Here is a 19,923-nt window from a genome sequence, read left to right on the forward strand (position 1 = left end):
CCTGGGATAAAAAAAGTCACTGTGTCAGGCTGTGAGCCCTGTACTCACTGTGTCGTGTGGTGCTGGGAACTGCTGTAAAGGAAGCCAACAGATTACAGGGAGATTCTCTTCCTCAACAAGCCTTACAAACTGGACTGCCAGTCTTCTGACTGCCCCTCTGGCCCAACACCTCTGCTTGGAACACACCGCGCACATGGCCTGGTCTGCTCCAATCCCAGGCACACCTCTATAAAAATCATGCAGCCTGCGCTCAAAGCCATTAGCGGATGAACCTAGAGTGAGCCATCTCCCAAGGGTAAGGTCCCCGAGTTCCGATCTGAAGAAGCAACCTGTCCAGGAGGTGCAATGCCAAGGCAGTTATCCTCCTGGGAACAGACTTTATCCACAAAGTCTGATCTCCTGCAGCCAGAGTTGTCCCCCGCTGGGAATCTCTGCAGCATGAAGACGCAAAAACTAGCTCCTACTATCTCGCTTGTAGGAAAGCAACTGGCATTCTGAGGGTAGTCCTGAAGTAAGAAAGGAGGGTCTGAAAAAGTTATGTAAGTTAGGCTTCCTACAAGCAGTCTCGTGACACGGGATGCATAACTCACTTGTCCAGGAATAGAGCGGGATTGTACAAGAAAAAGTGAAGTGATGCAGAGGCACAAAAAACAAACTCAAAACGTTTGACATGCTGAAAACATTGACAATATAGCATCTTGGAGCTGCAGAAAACAATGATGGTCCCGCGAGCCAACATCTGGCAGGAAGGCATTACCTTAAAAAAATTTATAGCAACAGCACACTTGAAGTGTCCATACTGAGTTCCATAAATATCACCCACATGAGAGAATATCATACCTACTCAAAAAACTTCAAGTTTTGAGAATCAGCGGGATGGTCAGAGGGAAGGCCTGGTGCAGGCAACTTTTTAAGAGGGCTGCTGGGCTAAAGATTGATTTGGAAAGGTAAGGGTTGTGTGTGTTTAGAATCAGCAGTAGGAAGGAGAGATGCTGGACCATATGGGGAGGAATGGAGGAGAGGAAGGCAGAAGGGCTGTATATGGATTATTAACATGTTAATTGTGGCATTAATTGCAATTAAATATGCAGCTCTAATATAAAATTGAAGTCATATGTTGAGTGCATATATTTATTGGCATTATCTTATGAGTGCATTTGTTTGTTAGAATTCTTTAACTGTGAAAGGCTTTTTACTTTAATTAAAAAAACCAAAACAATTGAAGGACAATAGGAGTCCCCTCTTACTAAAACCTAGCACTTGCTAATTGTCAACTACTGCATGTCCTGTTTTAAACCTAAGAGTCACGCGGCATTTAGCACATACTATGCTCATTAAGAGTGCTAAGCTCTAGTAAAAAGGGCCCCATAGATAGCTCTGAAACGTAGCAGAGAACTGAGAAAAACATCTAAAAAAGCAGAAACAGAAATCACATCTGCTTTAAATAACAAGAAACTTTAATCATAAATGACACTTTTAGAAAAAAAAAAAAAAAAAAGTATCCATACAAGGAACAATATAAAACTATTTTACTGAATATGGTTCACCAGTATTTACAACGAAGAAAACAATATGCAGGTCTGGAAGTATTTTATTTACTACAAAGACGGTATTTTCTAGCTGGCTCCTGTTGAACCAACTCTGATTTCATGCATTATGTTTAAATGTGTGATAAGAAATCACACCAAGAGAAGACTACAAAACAGCTGCAGGTTTAAAACACATCTTGTTGATGTAGTAGATGCTATGACTTATTTTTAAAAAAACAAAAAAAAATCCAAACACTGTTACAGAAGCAGTAATTTCATTTTACCAAAAATCTTTCACATAAATGAAGTGTGTACTATGGAGAGCCTTTGATTCTTTCACAAATGTACCTGCATGTTGTCAATGGTGAAAGCATACTAATTCCCACACACAAAAAAATTTAAGAAGTAACAGAACAAAAACCTTCAGAATACAAAAAATTCTCAAACTGTTGGTAATTTTTTTTTAGAACTTTAAAAAGCACTCAAGACTTATTGTGCTTCATCTTCAGGACATGAATGCCAAGTTAATCGCTCTTCATAAAATGCAATCACAATCTGGGGACATTTCACATTGGCTTCTTTTGCTGGTACCAAGTCTGCCTCATCTGAGTCTTTCCTGTGACAGAAATAAAATTTAAAATAAACAAATTGCAAACATATGATGATGATTAATACTGGGAATTACCTAAGTTATGCGCTCCTGTGAGAAGCACTATTACATTGTGAAAAATTAACCAAGGGCTCCAAGAACTCATTTAGAAACTGAGGGATGAGGTGCTATTTCCCAACAATTCTATTATATTTTTATAATTAAGGCTACAGAAAATGTTTATATAGAAAACCAACTTATCTTTAACTAACCAACCAACCAAGGGGCCCAGTTTGCTGATATCCCAAAATAGGTTAGCTATACTAACCAAAAATTGTTAGCTGCCTTGTTTGGACCTTGGAGACTACCGTCTTCAACTATTTACTCATGTTCTTGCTTGCATGCCAGTTAGGGAAACTGTTGTTGCCTCTTGCTGTCCTATCCCCAAATTGCGTTCTCTGCCTGCTGTACATATTATGCAAGTCTACTCCCTCCGCTTGCAAATAACTGGATAACATATCGGTTACGGAAGGATTAGCTTCTTACCACTATAATCCTCTTTCCTGTAGAATAAGGAGAAATTAGGTTCTTACCTGCTAATTATCTTTCTTTTATTCTCTCCAGACTGGCATAGCTCACCATGACCAGCAGGTGGAGACAGACACAAACTTTTGACTGTAGTACAAGTTGGCTGTGCACTCCCCAAGTGCAATCAGTCTGCTGAATAACCAAGCAGAACTAATAAAGTAATAAGTGCAAAGTATAACAAACACTCCGCACAGGAGTAATTAACATAGAAAAAAACACTTGGAAATTGAATAGAAGAACCTTCAAAAACATCCCCACAACTCGCCAGCCGAGCCAAAGGCCACTGTTCTTTTAATTTCCTGTAACTTACCAAAAACACCATATACCGCAGGAAAAAACTCTTCACGCGAGTCCCTAAAGAAACACGGCGGGGGGCTGTGCCAGTCTAGAGAGACTAAAAGAAAGAAAATTAGCAAGAAAGAACCTAATTTCTCCTTCTTATGCGTCTCAGCACAGCTCACTGATGGAACGTATCAAAGCAGTACCCAATATTGGTTGGACCACCGAAGGGCCGCCACAAGCATGCACTCCCCAAACATTACGTCTCGATGCGCCTGAACATCCACACAGTAATGTCGCACAAAGGAATGTATAGAATACCAGACCGCTGCTTTACAAATATCTACCAGAGGCACCAGGGAAGACTCAGCCCAAGAAGCAGCCTGATCCCCGAGTAGAATAAGCCTTGAGAAATTCCAGAACAGACTTCTTTTGAAGAAGATACACTGAAGTGATAAGTTTCCTTGATCCAGTGCACAGTGGTAGCCTTAGAAGCACCGTCCCCCTTATGAAAACCTGCAAACACGGCAAAAGATGATCCGATTTCTGAAACTCCTAGGAACATAAGAGAGTGAAGGATCCAGCAACTGCCTCTGTTCTAAAGAACCCTCCCTAACTACCAAGAGTGGGAGGACCACAGACTGGCTGACATGACAAGGCAAAACCACCTTCTGCAGAAAAGAAAGAACTTGCTGCAGCACTATGAACCTCCTCAAAAACTCCAGGAAGAGAGACCTACAAGAGAAAGCCTGCAGTTTGGAAATTAGAGAATGACACTTGGGGGTGGTGGGGGGGGGGATTTACTGCAGTAAATCTGCAGGAATGCAACTGGTTTACTGCAGGAATGGGGACAAGACCTTTTATCGCCCCGTGGGAGCAGTGAAAAGTCTTGCTCCTCTAGTAAAAAATATTGCACCTGTGGCAGACTCGGCATCTCCTCTTGTACCTATTTTACCTTCAGGAGACAACTATGCCATGATGAAGACAGAAGGAACCCAAAACCAAAGCCTGAGACCAATTTGATTTGAAGAATAAAATTACCAGACAAGAAAAGGCAGAAAAAAAAAATAAATTATATTTTGTGATTAGAATATTTCAGATTTGAAATAAGTATCCTGCTAGAGCTGATATTAGACATAACAGGCTGTGCTTCTTTAGATTCCAGCTGGCTTAGGGCTCACTCTCGCTGACCAGGGGGCAGTTGCATTCCCCTAACACTATTCCTGCCATGTGTGACTGAAGTATTCTGTTAACTTGATTTTTCTATGTAGCATTCTGTAGTAATTTGGTTTGTTTAGTTTTCACAATAGTGGAGGGAATATTTGTGAAAGGGAGGGGGGATAGGGGTTTTGTTGATCCTTGCTCTGTATTATGTGTTTATAAAGTGACAATTGAACAGAATATCGTCTCTTTTTACACTTTAATAAAATAAGTTTTAGTATTAAATCATAACTATTCGAGGCTTGTGCAGATGGGATCTGACAGTTTGCAGGGCGGAGACAGGGACCGAGCTCGTGGGGACAAGGCGGGGATGAGGACGAGCTCACGGTGACAGGGCAGGGACGAGGACGGTGATTATTTTTTTCCCCGTGTCATCCTCTATCGGAAATGCATCTCGCAGAAGTAATGCCCACCAGGAAGACCACCTTAAAGAGTAAGGTCTTTCAACCTGTAGGAACCCAGAGGCTCAAATGGAGGACACATGAGCACAGATAGGACCAGATTGAGATTCCTGGCTGGAACTGAAAGCCACAATGGAGGCTGGAGCAATTTAGCTGCCCTCAAAAAATGAAATGCATCTGGAGAAGAGGTCAAATGCCGACCATGCCGCAAACCATGAAATGCAGAAAGCCGCAAGCTGAACCTGGAGGGCAGACCAGGCAAGATCCCTGTCCAGACCATCCTGCAAGAACTCCAAGATGTGAGGCAAAGAGGTGAACAGGAACCATGCCACATGCGGAACACCCCTTCTCGAAGATTTGCCAAACTCGCACATAAGCCTGAGAGGTGGAAGCCTCTAGAACTCCAAGAGATTGGAAATCATTTTATCTGAATAACCTCTCTTATCTAGGTGTTCCCTTTAAAGAGCCAAGCCATAAGACAAAAGGGACCCGGATCGAAAATCGGAATGGGGCCCTGCATCAGCAAGTTGGGCGAAAGGGGCAGCGGAAGAGGATCTGCCACAAGAAGATGAACCAGATCTGTATATCACAGGCACCTGGGCCAGTCCGGAACCACCAGGATCATGCGGCTGGGGTGCTGAGCAACACAAAGAACTCTGCCCACCAGCGGCCACAGGGGAAACATACAGGAGGCTTCCTGACAGCCAAGGCTGCACCAGAGCATCCAGCCCCTCGGCCTGAATATCCCTGCACTGAATGAAGAATCAGGGCACTTTGGCATTGACACGCATGGCCATCAGGTCCATAACTGGCTGACCCCAAGCCTGCACATTCAACTCGAAGGCTGCGGAACTGAGACACCACTCCCCAGGATTTAGCACATGACAACTGAGGAAGTTCACCTGGACATTCTCCACTCCTGCTATGTGGGAAGCTGAGATGTCCAGAAGATGAGCCTCTGCACAGGTAATGAACAGAGCCGCCTCCTGCACCACCAGACGACTCCTGATTCCCCACAGATGCTTGACGTAAGCCACCGCCATGGCGTTGTCAGAAAGAACCCAAACTGACTTGCCTGTCAGCAACATCTGGAATGCTAGCAATGCCAACCAGATGGCTCTGATCTCTAACACTGATCGACCAAGGACACCTCCTCAGGAGACCAGCTGCCCTGAGCCATGCAACCAAGACACTCAACTACCCATCCAAGGAGACTGGTGTCCGTGAGAAGCACTGTCCACTGGGGCTGATCCAGACTCACTCCCTGCACCAGATTGGAAGATTGGAACAACAGAAGTTGCAACGAACCAACCCCCAAAGAGGAACAGGAGAATCCAGATTGTGCAACTGAGGTGACCACCACTGAAGAAAGAGCATACTGAAGCGGCCTCATGTGAGCCTGAACCATATCCAGGGAAGCCACCATCAACTCCAAGACCTGGAGAAAATCCTGCATCTGAGGACACCGGAAGCCCGACGGCAATTTATCCACTCGGGCCTCTGGTAGGAAAACTTTCCTCAAGCCAGTGTCTAAAAGAACCCCAAGGTATTCCAGCCACTGAGACTGAGCCAACCAGCTCTTGGACAGGTTGACCACCAATCCAAGCGACTGCAGGAACTCCACAACCTAAGCCGTAACCCGGAAGCTCTCCAGAAAAGACTTTGCTCGGATCAACCAGTTGTGCAGATAGGGATGAATCAGAATGCCCTCCTTGCAAAAGGCCACCACGACCACCATAATCTTGGTGAATGTCCATGGAGCTGTGGCCAGACTAAAAATGGAAGTGCACAAAACTAATAGTGCTTTCCCAAAACCGCAAAGCGAAGGCAATGCTGATGGAGGCTGAGGTAGGCCTCCGTCAGATCTAGAAAAGTCAAGAATTTCTCTGGCTAGATCACTAGAATGACAAATCTCAGTCTCCATATGAAAAGACGGCACCTGGCACCCGAATCGCCCTGTTGATCCCCTTCAGATCTAAAATGGGCCAAAAAGACCTTACTTGGGCACCACAAAATAAATGGAATATATGCTGGTGCAAAACTCCCGAGCGGGACTGGAACCACTGCTTTGATGTCGAGCAACCTCTGTGTCTGATGAAACGCCCATTTAATCCAAGTCACCTGACAAAAAGAAAGGAAACAATCCATCAAGTACCAGTTATCAGACTCCTGGTCAAGAACATGCTCGGACCACTGAAAACAAGTCTGAGCCACCAGACTGCCACACATTGCCGCCTGGACCGCCAGATCAAATCTCTGCTTAAGAAGAGACACTATCTTATGAGCCTCAGATTTCCATAAGGCCGAGCCGCTCTCAACCAGCACCATATGCTGAAGCGCGATGGCCGAGACTACCGCATCCCACCACAGGAGACTTCAAGTTTATTCCTATCCCCCTCCGGGTTGGGATACAGGCGAGTCATGGAGAACGTGAAACGAAAAGGCATTTCTCGCACCTTCCACTGCACGAGCACTATCACGAATATCCTGATGCATAGGAAAAGAGCGGAAGACCGAGCGGATCCCTGAAGCAGGGGGTCCACCACATGTAGGGGCTCCTCTGTGTCCTTTTCAAAACGCAAAACTGACGAAACCTGAAGAATAAATTCCCAGAGCTCTTCTCGCTGAAAAATGCGTACCACCGATGCATTCTCACAGCTGGCGGCTTCGCAAAACACCCACCAGCTGCATCCGTTCCTTCGAGAGGATCTGGGGGGGTCCAAGTCCTCATCAGATGCATCCGCATCCCCAAACAAAAAATAAACAACAAAAAAAATTTGTCCCACAAGACCCTTGGCCGCTTGGACTTTCTGCACACGCTGGCCACATCGACCGCGCTGGGAGCACAATGAGCACTTTTTCCCTTTAAAAGTGCTCACTGTGAAAACTGCTACAAGAACAAATAGAAGTGCTGGTTAGCAATTAAAGTCAAATTACCTTAAAGGCTTACCTTCAAACTGGCATTGCCTCAGGACTTCCCCTCCCCCCCCAATATAACTTTAATTTACAATTGAACTGACTTCACTGGCTCTCAAAGCTATATGCCTTGCCAGTTATCAGTGACAAGGCTTACAGCTGAGGCACCTCTACAGTAAAATTTGGGGGAGAAGGTCTTGATCTGTTGAGTGTGGCACCCCCAAGGTCGGACAGACTCCCGAAAGGATCCCCCAAGCTCAATCCAGCACCACAAACGATGACAAGAAAGTCCAAAGTCCAACAGCCCTATACTAAACCAGGGAAAGCTGCACAGACTTACCACCTCCACCTGCTGGAGACTACGAGCAGACTGATTGTACTTGGGACTGCAAAGCCCATTTATACTACAGCCAAAAGTTTGTCTCTACACCTGTTGGTCATGGTGAGCTACTACCCATCTGTTTCTATGCTGGTCTGGAGAGACTATAAAGAAATGGTAAATTTATTCAAGATCACCCTGGAGGTATCCCCCACCCATAGCATCCTGCAGGTGGAAAGGAATAAGATATTATGCTCACAACTCTAAAAAGATCATACAGAGCATTAGCTACATAATCCACTCTGGACATTAAAAACTGGTGATCCCTCCCAGCTATTGCCTCCAGCTTACGGCACAAATGGAGTAGCAAGCTTGGGCGACAGACGCCACTGCAGCAGCTTTTAAACCCGAGGCTGCGGCTTCAAAAAGCTTCCCATGAACAAAATCCAGCCTGCGGTCCTGGGCATCCTTTAATACCACGTACAATCCACGCCACTGAAGGGACTTGCTTTGACAACTGCAGATCCCAAGACAGAGGCAAAAGACTAGGCTTCCACAAAAAAACAAGAGATGTCCACAAGGCATACCACGTGGAGCCAGCAAGCATTATGTAGCAGAAGACTGCGGAGTCTCTATCTTTAATTCTTGGAGGGATTCCTTGATCACCTCCAAAAGCACCGAGGGCTTAAACAGCCTGCACTGGATCTCCCCCATCTTCTATATGAAACTGTTGTGTGTGTGTGGGGGGGGGTGGGGTGGGGGGGGAGGCGCCTCCGGTGCAAGCATGGCTGCAATCCAAGGGGTCCATGCAGCCCTTATCAATCATTGTAAGCTTCAAACATCATATTGATGAATTCAGGTGGAATCCCTGTCCAGGACATCCAGACAGGACACTCACATGCTCCTTTTTGGTGTTTTGCAGCAGTGGCACAACTTGGTTTGCTTCATGGCTTGAACCTGGATTTTTTTTCTGACCCTTGCCAACTTTAAGGGACTAGAGGCAGCTTCTCAAGTGACTCCTGCTCCTCCCCCCTTCACGTGCTACTCAGCATCACAACTGTTTTTGAGGAAAACTGAGGTGTTTTGAGGCAGATAAAGGCTTTTAATTTCATATCGAGAAATCCAAGATTGCTACCATACAGTGATTTTAGCACCAAAAACAGCCAAGGGATCTACACTAGGGTCAAAAACTAGAGATTTAGAGATTTTAGAGGTGGAAACCCTGGCATTAACTTTAGAACCCCCCCCCCCAAAAAAAAAATTTAAAATAAATCTGCTTTTAACCCCCCCCCCCCCAATTTTGGTTTTTAGGTTATCAGCCTGTTACTCACTGTGACATGCTGTGTGCTGCTTGTGCTGAAGCTGCAGACAGCTTACAGAGCAAACTTCTGCCTAGAGAATGGCACAGGGAAAAATTGTGTCCCTGTTTCTGCTCCATCCCCATAAACTTGGTCCCCATCCTCGGAAACCATCTGATCCCATCCACACAAGCCTAAAATAGTTTTATGCTGAACTTAAAGTATAAAAAGGAACAAACAATAAGCTGTACAATTGTCATTTTATAAATCAAAGTTCAGACTGCTGAATTAAAGAAAGATGTTCAACTGGCAGGGCTTTGTTTATAAATGTTTATCAACACCGCTAATATACTACTTTATCCTAAAGCAAAAAAAAGAAAAGTAGAAATTTTTTCTCTACCTTTGTTGTCTGGTTTCTGCTTTACTCATTTTCTCCTCATTCAATTCCTTTCATCCCCTGTCTGCCTTCTCTCTGCCTCTTCCATCTCTTCCTCCACACCCCTCCCCCAATAGTCTGGCTCCTCTGCCTTCTTCCCTTCTAGCGTCTTCTCCCCACTCTCTCTTCCACATGTCCCTTCAGCATCCTTTGCGCGGACCAGCAACCTCCTCCCTCTTGCTCGCTGCAGTCCGATCATCTCCCTCTCTTCCCCTTACGGCAATTTTTATTTTTCTTTCTACAAGCAGCTGGAGCCTTGAAGTTGCATGAATCTGCCAGAAGCTTCTCCTCCTCTTCCTCCTCTCCTGTTTCCGGTTGCGTCAGAGGAGAACTTTCCAGCAGCCACACGCGACTTCAAGGTTCCAGCTGCTTATAGAAAGAAAATTAAACACTGCCACAAAGGTAAGGGGAAGGAAGATGCCCATACAGATGGTGGCGACTGTTAGGAAGGAGGGAGGGGGCTGCAGGACCATGTGCATTCCCTCCCTTAACTGTGGAGAATAGGCCATTCACCGCTCCACAGGGCAGTGAATGGCTTTGTCCCCATACCTGCGGCGACTACTTTTTTCCCTACTGTTTCGGCGGGTAACAGCCGTGTAACCATGTCATTCTCTACTTCTGCCTCAACAAGCCTAGAATCAAGATTGCTTATCTCTTTGGACTGCCTCTTGGGCTCCAAGGAACTGACTGGAGACCTCAACTCACATCGAAACCCCATGCATGCAGTCAGGTAGAAGAAAGCAGTCGGCCCCGATCCTGGAAAAACCACCAGTCACTCAGCCTGAACTCAAGCCCATTGCAAACAGAACCTGGGGAGAGCCTTGCTCCCAAGGGATCAGTCCATGATACCCTGAACTGTTAGTGCAGGTTGTCCAAGTGGATGCAATGAAAAGCAGTCTACTCCCTGGAAGCAGACAACCTTGGAGTCTGTGCGATCCCACAGCCAGAGATGTCCCAAGATTGGAATACTCTGCAGCACTGAAAAAGCCTCACAAATGGTAAACAAAGACCAAATTTAATTGAAAAATAAACACGAGCAAAAACGACAGGCATTTACCATCTTGTTTATAGAGAGATAACTGAGGAATTGGAGGAGGAACAAAAGAATGCTAAATGAGGCTCTACAAGAATTTTCATGAGAATGGGTTGACTACCCGAAGGTTCTGGAATAAAGTATCTGTTGCACTAGAAGTGTAAGTTAGAGATCAAGGCAAATATGGACAGTATACCTTTTCAATACACAAATTGCTTTCAACATAATGGACCAGACTGGCCTCTTCATATTCCCACCTAGGTGCTTAGCTGCTTTTCCCTACTATTGTCCTATGTGTACTTTGGTCCCTCAATTTAAAAACAGTAAAGACTACCACAATAAGATATAATAGCAATGTGTAATTAAATTCTGGAATTTGTTGCCAGAGAATATGGTGAAAACCAGTTTAACAGTGGCTAAAAAGGCTTAATTTCCAAACAGAAAAATCCATATGCCATTATAAAAAGTGGATTTTTCCAAATTCATCTTAATTTCTAGGATAAGTAGCATAAAATGACTTTACTCTTTTGGAATCTTGCTCGGTACTTTGGAACCAGATTGGCCACTGTTTGACACAGGATAACAGACCTGGTTTGTTCCAATATGGCAACTCTTATGTTCTTATTTCATTATTTAAAACTAATATGTTATCTCAATAACTTTCTTCCCATACCATTTCATAAGGAACATTAGTTCACCACTGCTATCTGTAGCTCCAATTATTCGTTCAGGATCAAGGCCTCGAGCAAATCCTCGTGGTTTGTCAATCTGTTTTGAGAATTTAGAATTAAACAGAATGCAATTTAGAATTAAACAGAATGCAAAAAAAAAAAAAAATAATAATAATAATGTAGTAGTAATCATGGTTAAGCAAATATTTACTATGATGTTTTTAAATGAAAAACACCGAAGACCATCATCTATACCAAACATGGAAATGCATTATTTGCAAGATACAATTGATTAAAATTAGTCCAAAGTTTTATGTAGAAAAGTATACCTTAAATTAAAATTTTGAAATTGCACAGAATTCACTCATGTTTTCATAATCTTCAAGGTAGCTGAAGAATTTGTGTGTACATCCAATAGTAATTGCGACACATTTACCACCATATAAAGCAGTTGTTTAATGCTTAAATTCAGACTTAACCAACCTATGGCCCGTGGGCCAGAACCCAGTCCACCAAGTTCTTTTTTTTGGCCCCAAGAAACTTGGCAGATTGTGGTGCTTACAACGGGATTCCACCACAAAAACTTGGCAGTCTGTAATATAATGTCAACCAAAAGAGAATTGTGGAGGGTCAATGTCCAAGATGAAGGCTTTATTAAAACAACTTAATAATCCACATGGAATAATACACAAAGCATTTGGACCCAACATGGTCCGTGTTTCAACACTATTGTCTTCCTCAGGGATCCCAGTAGGTCCTATAAAGAAACTCATGGATTATATACTAAAAACAACGAAATCCATGAGTTTCTTTATAGGACTTACAGGGACCCCTGAGGAAGACAATAGTGTCGAAACATGGACCGTGTTGGGTCCGAATGCTCTCAGTGTATTAGGTCCTAGACTATTCCATGTGATTATTAAGTTGTTTTAATAAAGCCTTCATCTTCGACATCGAACCTCCACAAGTCTCTTGTTTTGGTTGATTTTGCTTTTTGATGAGGAATTAGGGTCAACTCTCTTTAGTCTGTAAATATGAGCCATGAAGTACTGAAAGTTATGGTTGATCTCAGTTTCCAATCTCATGTGACTAGAAACCATGGAGACCAACCCAAACTTCTGGCACCATACGGCTTGAGCTCAGAGAGCTAAATCATAACAGTAGTGCTGCCTGATTCAGTGAAAAATATTTTAATTCGATTCACTCAGTTGAATCTATTTTTCGATTCAATTCATTTTCAATGACACAGCTTTAAGTTTAAACATTTTATTTAAACAAGGCAAGGAAATCGGGCAGCACTACCATATTCCCCCTCCCCAATTCTCAGTTTCCCCAGAGCATCCCCAAAAAAAGGACCCCATATTCCCCCTCCCCAGCTCCCCCGATTCTCAGTTTCCCCTGGCCCAAAGCATCCCCAAAGAAATAGGCCTCATATTCCTCCTCCCCAGCCCCCCTCCCCGATTTTCAGCTTCACCCTTCCCCCCCTCAATTCCATGGCCTCAGGAAAAGAAGAGAGCACTGCAGCAGAGAGATCCTTTTACTTATGCTGAAAGTTAAATGCGGGGACTCGAGGAGAAATGCTTTTGGGAACGAGCCAGCCAACAACTACAAAAAACAAAAACAAACAAATAAACAAAGTGCTTGTAAGTTGCCGTCGCTGCCGCCGCAGATCACACACTCGCACAGGCGCATGCTAACGTCCTTTCTTCTGATGTAACTTCCGGTTTTGCAAAACCGGAAGTTACATTAAATGAAGGACTCTGGCGGCTGTGGCAGAGCGAAAGCCTGAACACGAGTGGGTCTCAAGGGGGGGCCGATCTTTGAATCGGTGAGTTCCATGTTTTGCCACTATTTTGAGAAAATATGGCAATATATGACTTGTGTGTTACAAAATACAAAAATGTGGCCCTCGATGGAAAAAGGTTGGACAAGCCAGGCTTAATTTATCTTAATGTACCAGAACATATCCAAGAGAGATCAGTTAATGTCAGAATACCATATACATTATAAAGCCAGGGTAACTAACATAGTAAAATGACAGCAGATAAAGACCTGCATAGTCCATTCAATCTGATCTGAAAGTTGACAAGTGTTGCACTAGTAAAAATACAGAATACTTACAGAGTCCCTCTTCTTCTTTGATTTACTGTCATCTTCACTATCGGACAAAGATTTCCTTTTGTTGCTGTCTATTTTTTCTTTACCAGCTTTTTGTGAAGTGAGGAAAGCTTCAATTAATTCTGGACAATCTAAATTTTCTTCTGGTTCCCATGTGTTGTCAGCACTGAAGCAAAAAGCATAAACCAAAATAAGAACTTTGTGGCATTCTTAGTTTAAAGATAGGCCTCAACAAATTTTTTATTAAATCTAGGAGCCAGAAGTCAAGACCTATCTAGATTTCCTTCCCCAAGCCTCCAATGCTGTCTACAAGCTTGTTTGTTTTTTGGATGGGGAAATGTTTTATTGGGGGGGGGGGGGGCAAACATCCCCTTCAGGATTGGAAATAGTTCTTCCGATTTACAAAGTAACTTTTCCTATTCTGTCTGTGGGCAAAGAAACTTGTGTCAGTCTCAGTCCCTTCCCAAAGTATGCTATCAGAAGTATGAATCAATATATATTATTCAATGTCATATTCACTTCTTTAATCTCTCCTTCTAATCATTCGGGCTTCAGATATGCCATTTGGTCACCAATACTTTTAATGGTTGCCAAATATATTTTATGGCTATGGCTTATCTCAAAAAAAAAGTTATGCAGATCGGGATGGTGCAGACAAGTTTGGAAAGGGGGTACTTTTCTTGAAGCAGCCTAACGGCGAAACATGTCGAAACGACAGGTCCCTTCCCGATGAGATAAAAGAACAAGAGATAAAACTAAGATAAGTTTTTAAGATTATGATTAATTTATTGATGTTGCACATAGTACTTTAGCGGTTTAAAAGAAAATACATAAAAACGCATGAAGAAAAAAGGAATACATTAGGGCTGGTGAAGAAGCCATAGCCATAAAATATTTGGCAACCAAAAAAATATATTTGGCAACCATTAAAAGTATTGGTGACCAAATGGCATATCTCAAGCCCGAATGAATAGAAGGAGAGATTAAAGAAGTGAATATGACATTGAATAACATACATTGATGCTGAATGATTTTCCCATGTCTAATTTTTGACTGAGGAATATACTGCATCAGAAGTATGAAAGCATCAACTTGAGAGGTGAAACAGAGACCACTGCTCTTGTTCACATATTATCATGGCCTGGGTCCCCGTCTCATATTCCCTCCTGCAGGCCTTCACCCAGTTTCTCTTTTGTCCACCTTCTTCCATCATACACTTACCTCTTTATGCACTTCTTCCATATCTACATATCCATATCTAAAATACCCCTCTATGTTCTCCCCCAAACACATAGCTTATCCCCCTCCTGTTTCACAAATACATGCTGCTACCTCGTTCTGACCCAGAAAAATATCTACACCCAGAATACTTACAATACATACAGCCAGTCTGTTCATCCCTTTCCAATCTTACCCAACTGTCATTGCCACCTGTGACACGTTGTCCCCCACCCCCCAAATCAAAACACACACCTGTTGATGCCCTAAAAGCACAGTTACTTACCGTAACAGGTGTTATCCAGGGACAGCAGGCAGATATTCTTAACACATGGGTGACGTCACCGACGGAGCCCTCGGTACGGACCTTTTTAACTAGAAGTTTCTAGTTGGCCGCACCGCGCGTGCGCGAGTGCCTTCCCGCCCGACGGAGGAGTGCGTGGTCCCCAGTTAGGATAAGCCAGCTAAGAAGCCAACCCGGGGAGGTGGGTGGGACGTAAGAATATCTGCCTGCTGTCCCTGGATAACACCTGTTACGGTAAGTAACTGTGCTTTATCCCAGGACAAGCAGGCAGCATATTCTTAACACATGGGTGACCTCCAAGCTAACAAAGAGGGAGGTGGGATGGTTGGCCATTAGGAAAATAAATTTCGTAACACAGATTGGCCGAAGTGTCCATCCCGTCTGGAGAACGCATCCAGACAGTAGTGAGTAGTGAACGTGTGAACTGAGGACCAAGTGGCCGCCTTGCAGATTTCCTCGATGGGCGTGGAGCGGAGGAAAGCCACAGAAGCAGCCATAGCTCGGACTCTGTGGGCCGTGACAGTTCCTTCCAGTGAGAGACCGGCCCGAGCGTAGCAGAAAGCAATACAGGCAGCAAGCCAATTTGAAAGTGTCCGTTTGGAGACAGGACGACCCAAACGGTTGGGGTCGAAAGACAAAAAGAGCTGAGGGGCTGTTCGGTGAGCTCTGGTACGATCAAGATAGTAAGCAAGGGCACGCTTACAATCCAGCGTGTGCAACGCCTGTTCCCCAGGATGCGAGTGAGGCTTAGGGAAGAAGACGGGCAGCACAATGGACTGGTTGAGGTGAAAAGCTGAGACCACCTTGGGAAGGAATTTAGGGTGGGTACGCAGAACAACCTTGTCATGGTGAAAAACAGTGAAAGGTGGGTCGGCAACCAGTGCATGCAGTTCGCTAACCCTCCTGGCAGAGGTGATGGCAATTAGGAAAAGCACCTTCCAGGTAAGAAGCCTGAGAGAAGTTGTGGCAAGAGGCTCAAACGGAGGTTTCATGAGAGCTGAGAGAACCACATTCAGGTCCCAGACGACAGGAGGAGGCTTGAGAGGCGGTTTGATGTTGAAGAGTCCTCTCATGAATCTGGAAACCAGAGGATGAGCCGTGAGGGGTTTACCGAGAATAGGCTCATGAAACGCAGTGATGGCACTGAGGTGGACTCTGATGGAGGTAGTTTTGAGGCCAGCGTTGGACAGTGAGAGCAAATATTCCAAGACAGTTTCCACCGCTAAGGAGGTGGGTTCTTGATGATGCCGGAGACACCAGGAGGAAAATCTGGTCCACTTCTGATGGTAACATTGGAGAGTGGCCGGTTTCCTGGAAGCGTCCAAAATGAGGCGGACCGGTTGAGATAGATTCTCCGGAGAGGTCAGCCCGAGAGAAACCAAGCTGTCAGGTGGAGCGAAGACAGATTGGGATGTAGCAGAGACTGATGCTGTTGCGTAAGTAGAGTAGGAAACACGGGAAGTAGAATGGGTTCCCTGGAGCTGAGCTGGAGCAGGAGTGAGAACCAGTGTTGGCGAGGCCACCGAGGTGCGATAAGAATCATGGTGGCGTGGTCTTTGCGGAGTTTGGACAAGGTCCGCAACATCAGAGGAAGTGGAGGGAAGGCATACAGGAACCGATCCCTCCAATCGAGCAGGAATGCATCCGGGGCCAGACGGTGAGGAGAGAAGAGTCTGGAGCAGAATTGGGGCAGCTGATGATTGTGAGGTGCTGCAAAGAGGTCCACCTGCGGAGTGCCCCATCGAGCAAAGATGGAGAGCAGAGTCGGAGGGTCCAACGTCCACTCGTGGGGTTGAAGGATGCGACTGAGATTGTCGGCCAGAGAGTTCTGTTCGCCCTGGATATAGACCGCCCTGAGAAAGAGATTGCGGTCCGTGGCCCAGGTCCAGATGCGCAGAGCCTCCAAACAAAGGGGGCGAGATCCGGTGCCGCCTTGCTTGTTTATGTAGTACATGGCGACTTGATTGTCTGTGCACAGGAGGAGGACTTGAGGGCAGAGAAGATGTTGGAAAGCCTTGAGGGCGTAGAACATGGCTCTGAGTTCCAGGAAATTTATGTGATGACGACGCTCCTGTGGGGTCCAAAGTCCCTGGGTGCGTAGATCTCCTAGGTGAGCTCCCCATGCGTAGGGGGACGCATCGGTGGTGATGATCATAGAGTGGGGGGGCAGATGAAAAAGTAGACCCCTGGAAAGATTTGAGGAGTTCAACCACCATTGGAGAGATTGCTGAAGAGATGATGTCACAGAGATGGGATGAGAAAGAAGATCTGTAGTCTGTGACCATTGGTTGGCGAGAGTCCACTGAGGCGTCCGAAGGTGGAGACGTGCCAGAGGAAGGACATGCACCGTCGAGGCCATGTGACCCAGTAGGACCATCATCTGTCGGGCAGGGATGGAGGGGTGCATGAGTACCTGACGGCAGAGATGGAGCAGGGTCCGCTGTCGATCGGAGGGGAGAAAGGCCCTCATTAGCGTGGTGTCCAGAACTGCTCCAATGAATTGAAGTCGCTGGGTGGGAAGCAAGTGCGACTTGGGGTAGTTGATCTCGAACCCCAGGAGGTGGAGGAGAGAGATGGTGTGATGAGTGGCTTGTAGCACGAGTTGAGATGAAGGTGCTTTCACCAACCAATCGTCCAAGTAGGGGAACACCTGGAGGTTGTGAGACCTGAGGAAGGCCGCTACCACTATAAGGCACTTGGTGAAGACCCTGGGTGAGGAAGCTAGGCCGAACGGTAGTACCTTGTACTGATAGTGGTGGTGCAGTACCTGGAACCGTAGGTAGCGGCGAGAATTCTGATTGATGGAGATGTGAGTGTAGGCCTCTTTGAGGTCCAGGGAACATAGCCAGTCGTGTTGAGAAAGAAGAGGGTAAAGCGTGGCAAGGGAGAGCATTCTGAACTTCTCCTTGACTAGACACTTGTTGAGGTCCCTTAGATCGAGAATGGGACGGAGGTCTCCCGTCTTTTTGGGGACCAGGAAGTAGCGGGAGTAGAATCCCTGACCCCTTTGATCTGGAGGTACTTCTTCGATGGCATTGAGAAGGAGGAGGGATTGAACCTCCCTCAGGAGGAGGGGGGTTTGAGATGAGTGTGAAGCAGACTCTACGGGAAGGTTGTCCGGAGGTAGAGTCTGGAAGTTGAGAGAGTAGCCGTGGCGGATGATGTTGAGGACCCACTGGTCCGATGTGATGACCTCCCAACGGCTGGAGAATATGGTGAGACGACCTCCGATTGGTTGTGGAAGAGGTAGCGAGGGTGGATGACTGGCTATGCCCTGGAGAGAAGAGTCAAAAGGGCTGAGATTGTTTAGCAGGCTGAGAAGGCTTAGAGGGTTGAGTGGCCTGAGATCGAGCCTGAGCATGATGTTGCTGTTGACGGGGTCGCCGAGATTGCTGGGGAGGCGGGTTGAGTGGTCTGGCTGAGAACCTCCGTTGATAAGATGTTTGTGGCCGATAGGGTCGGGCAGGCGGTGCCTTCTTTTTCGGCTTGATCAGGGTGTCCCACCTGGTCTCATGGGCAGAGAGTTTCTGGGTGGTGGAATCCAGTGACTCTCCAAAAAGCTCATCCCCGAGACAGGGGGCGTTGGCCAGACGATCCTGGTGGTTGATGTCCAGGTCGGAGACTCTGAGCCAGGCCAAGCGACGCATGGCTACGGCCATGGCAGAGGCCCGAGAGGTGAGCTCGAAGGAGTCGTATATCGAGCGGACCATATACTTGCGCATTTGGAGAAGGCCAGAGATGTGCTGTTGGAATAGCGGGACCTTGCGCTCAGGAAGGTACTTTTGGAGGGCAGACAGTTGTTGGACCAAATGTTTCAGATAGAAGGAAAAATGGAAGGAATAGTTGTTTGCCCTGTTTGCAAGCATGGCATTCTGGTAAAGCCTCTTGCCAAACTTGTCCATGGTTTTACCTTCTCTGCCAGGAGGGGTAGAGGCATAGACACTGGAGCCCTGAGTCTTTTTTAAGGTGGATTCAACCAGAAGGGACTCATGGGGCAATTGAGATTTGTCGAATCCAGGAATGGGAATGACACGGTAAAGGTTGTCCAGTTTACGGGGGGCTCCCGGTACCGTGAGGGGATTTTCCAAGTTTTTGTAGAAAGTTTCCCGTAGAATGTCATGCACGGGAAGCTTGAGGAACTCCTTAGGAGGTTGCTCAAAGTCTAGAGCCTCTAGAAAGGCTTGAGACTTTTTTGAGTCCGATTCCAGAGGAAGGGACAGGGCAGCAGACATTTCTCTCAGAAATTTAGAAAATGAGGACTGCTCTGGTTTAGAGGTGGCATCGGGTGCCGATGGTTCCTCATCAGATGAGGAGGGATCCTCCTCGGTACCGAGAGGAGTTTCCTCCCATAAGTCAGGGTCCCTGACTTCTGGTGCATGTCGAGACACCGGGGTGGAGGGCGCGGTATGGCGAGTTTTGGACAAGGACTTTCCAGAGCGCACCGAAACGGTACCAGGGGAGGACGACCGGCGTCTATCTCGGTCCCGAGAAGAATGCCGTGCCGCCTAGTGCCGAGGAGGATCCAATGTGGCCTGAGAATGAACCACCGGATCGCCCTGAAGTTGTTGGGCCGAAAGGATCGGCATGGATGTGTTCACCGGTACCGAAGGGGTGGACACCGGGGGCTCGGTACGGGGCTCGGGCCGGTCTGGTACCGGAAGGAGCGGTGCCAGGATAGTGGGCAACAGTTGTTCAAGTTGTTTCTTCAACTGTTCTTGGAGTTGAGCCTTTAAGATGGCCGAGATACGGTCATCTAGGGGTGGCATCGGAACCGCTTTCTTTTTCTTCGGTTCCTTAGATGCCGCTCCACGCCCCGGCGATGAGGAGGCCGATGACGAGGCACTCACCGAGATCGGGGCGGAGCGTTTGCGGGACCGGTGCGATGCCGGTAGGGACGGTGTCGCCACCGTAGCTGGAGGGCGCTCGAGGGAAGAGGAAGGCTTCTTAGCCGGCTTACCTGGCGCCAGTGACGCCGATGCGGGGTCGGTCGGTGTCGAGGACGA

The 19,923-nt window shown here is 46.3% G+C and overlaps 1 protein-coding gene across 5 annotated transcripts in view; it reads right to left on the bottom strand.

Annotated features, from left to right (window-relative positions):
- Positions 1 to 1,511: 1,511 nt before the first annotated feature.
- The window catches only part of CBX3 (chromobox 3), a 47,837-nt gene continuing 29,425 nt past the window's right edge, over positions 1,512 to 19,923 (bottom strand). For all 5 annotated transcript variants that reach the window (XM_033930809.1, XM_033930806.1, XM_033930807.1 and 2 more), the window contains 3 exons: positions 13,402 to 13,564; positions 11,283 to 11,377; positions 1,512 to 2,145 (listed from right to left, as the gene is read on the bottom strand). In XM_033930809.1, the coding sequence (XP_033786700.1) occupies positions 2,019 to 2,145; positions 11,283 to 11,377; positions 13,402 to 13,564 (385 nt within the window). In that variant the 3' untranslated portion in view covers positions 1,512 to 2,018. The remainder of the gene's footprint in view (positions 2,146 to 11,282; positions 11,378 to 13,401; positions 13,565 to 19,923) is intronic.

This window comes from Geotrypetes seraphini, chromosome 2, assembly GCF_902459505.1.
Source record: "Geotrypetes seraphini chromosome 2, aGeoSer1.1, whole genome shotgun sequence".
Classification (NCBI taxonomy): Eukaryota; Metazoa; Chordata; class Amphibia; order Gymnophiona; family Dermophiidae; genus Geotrypetes; species Geotrypetes seraphini.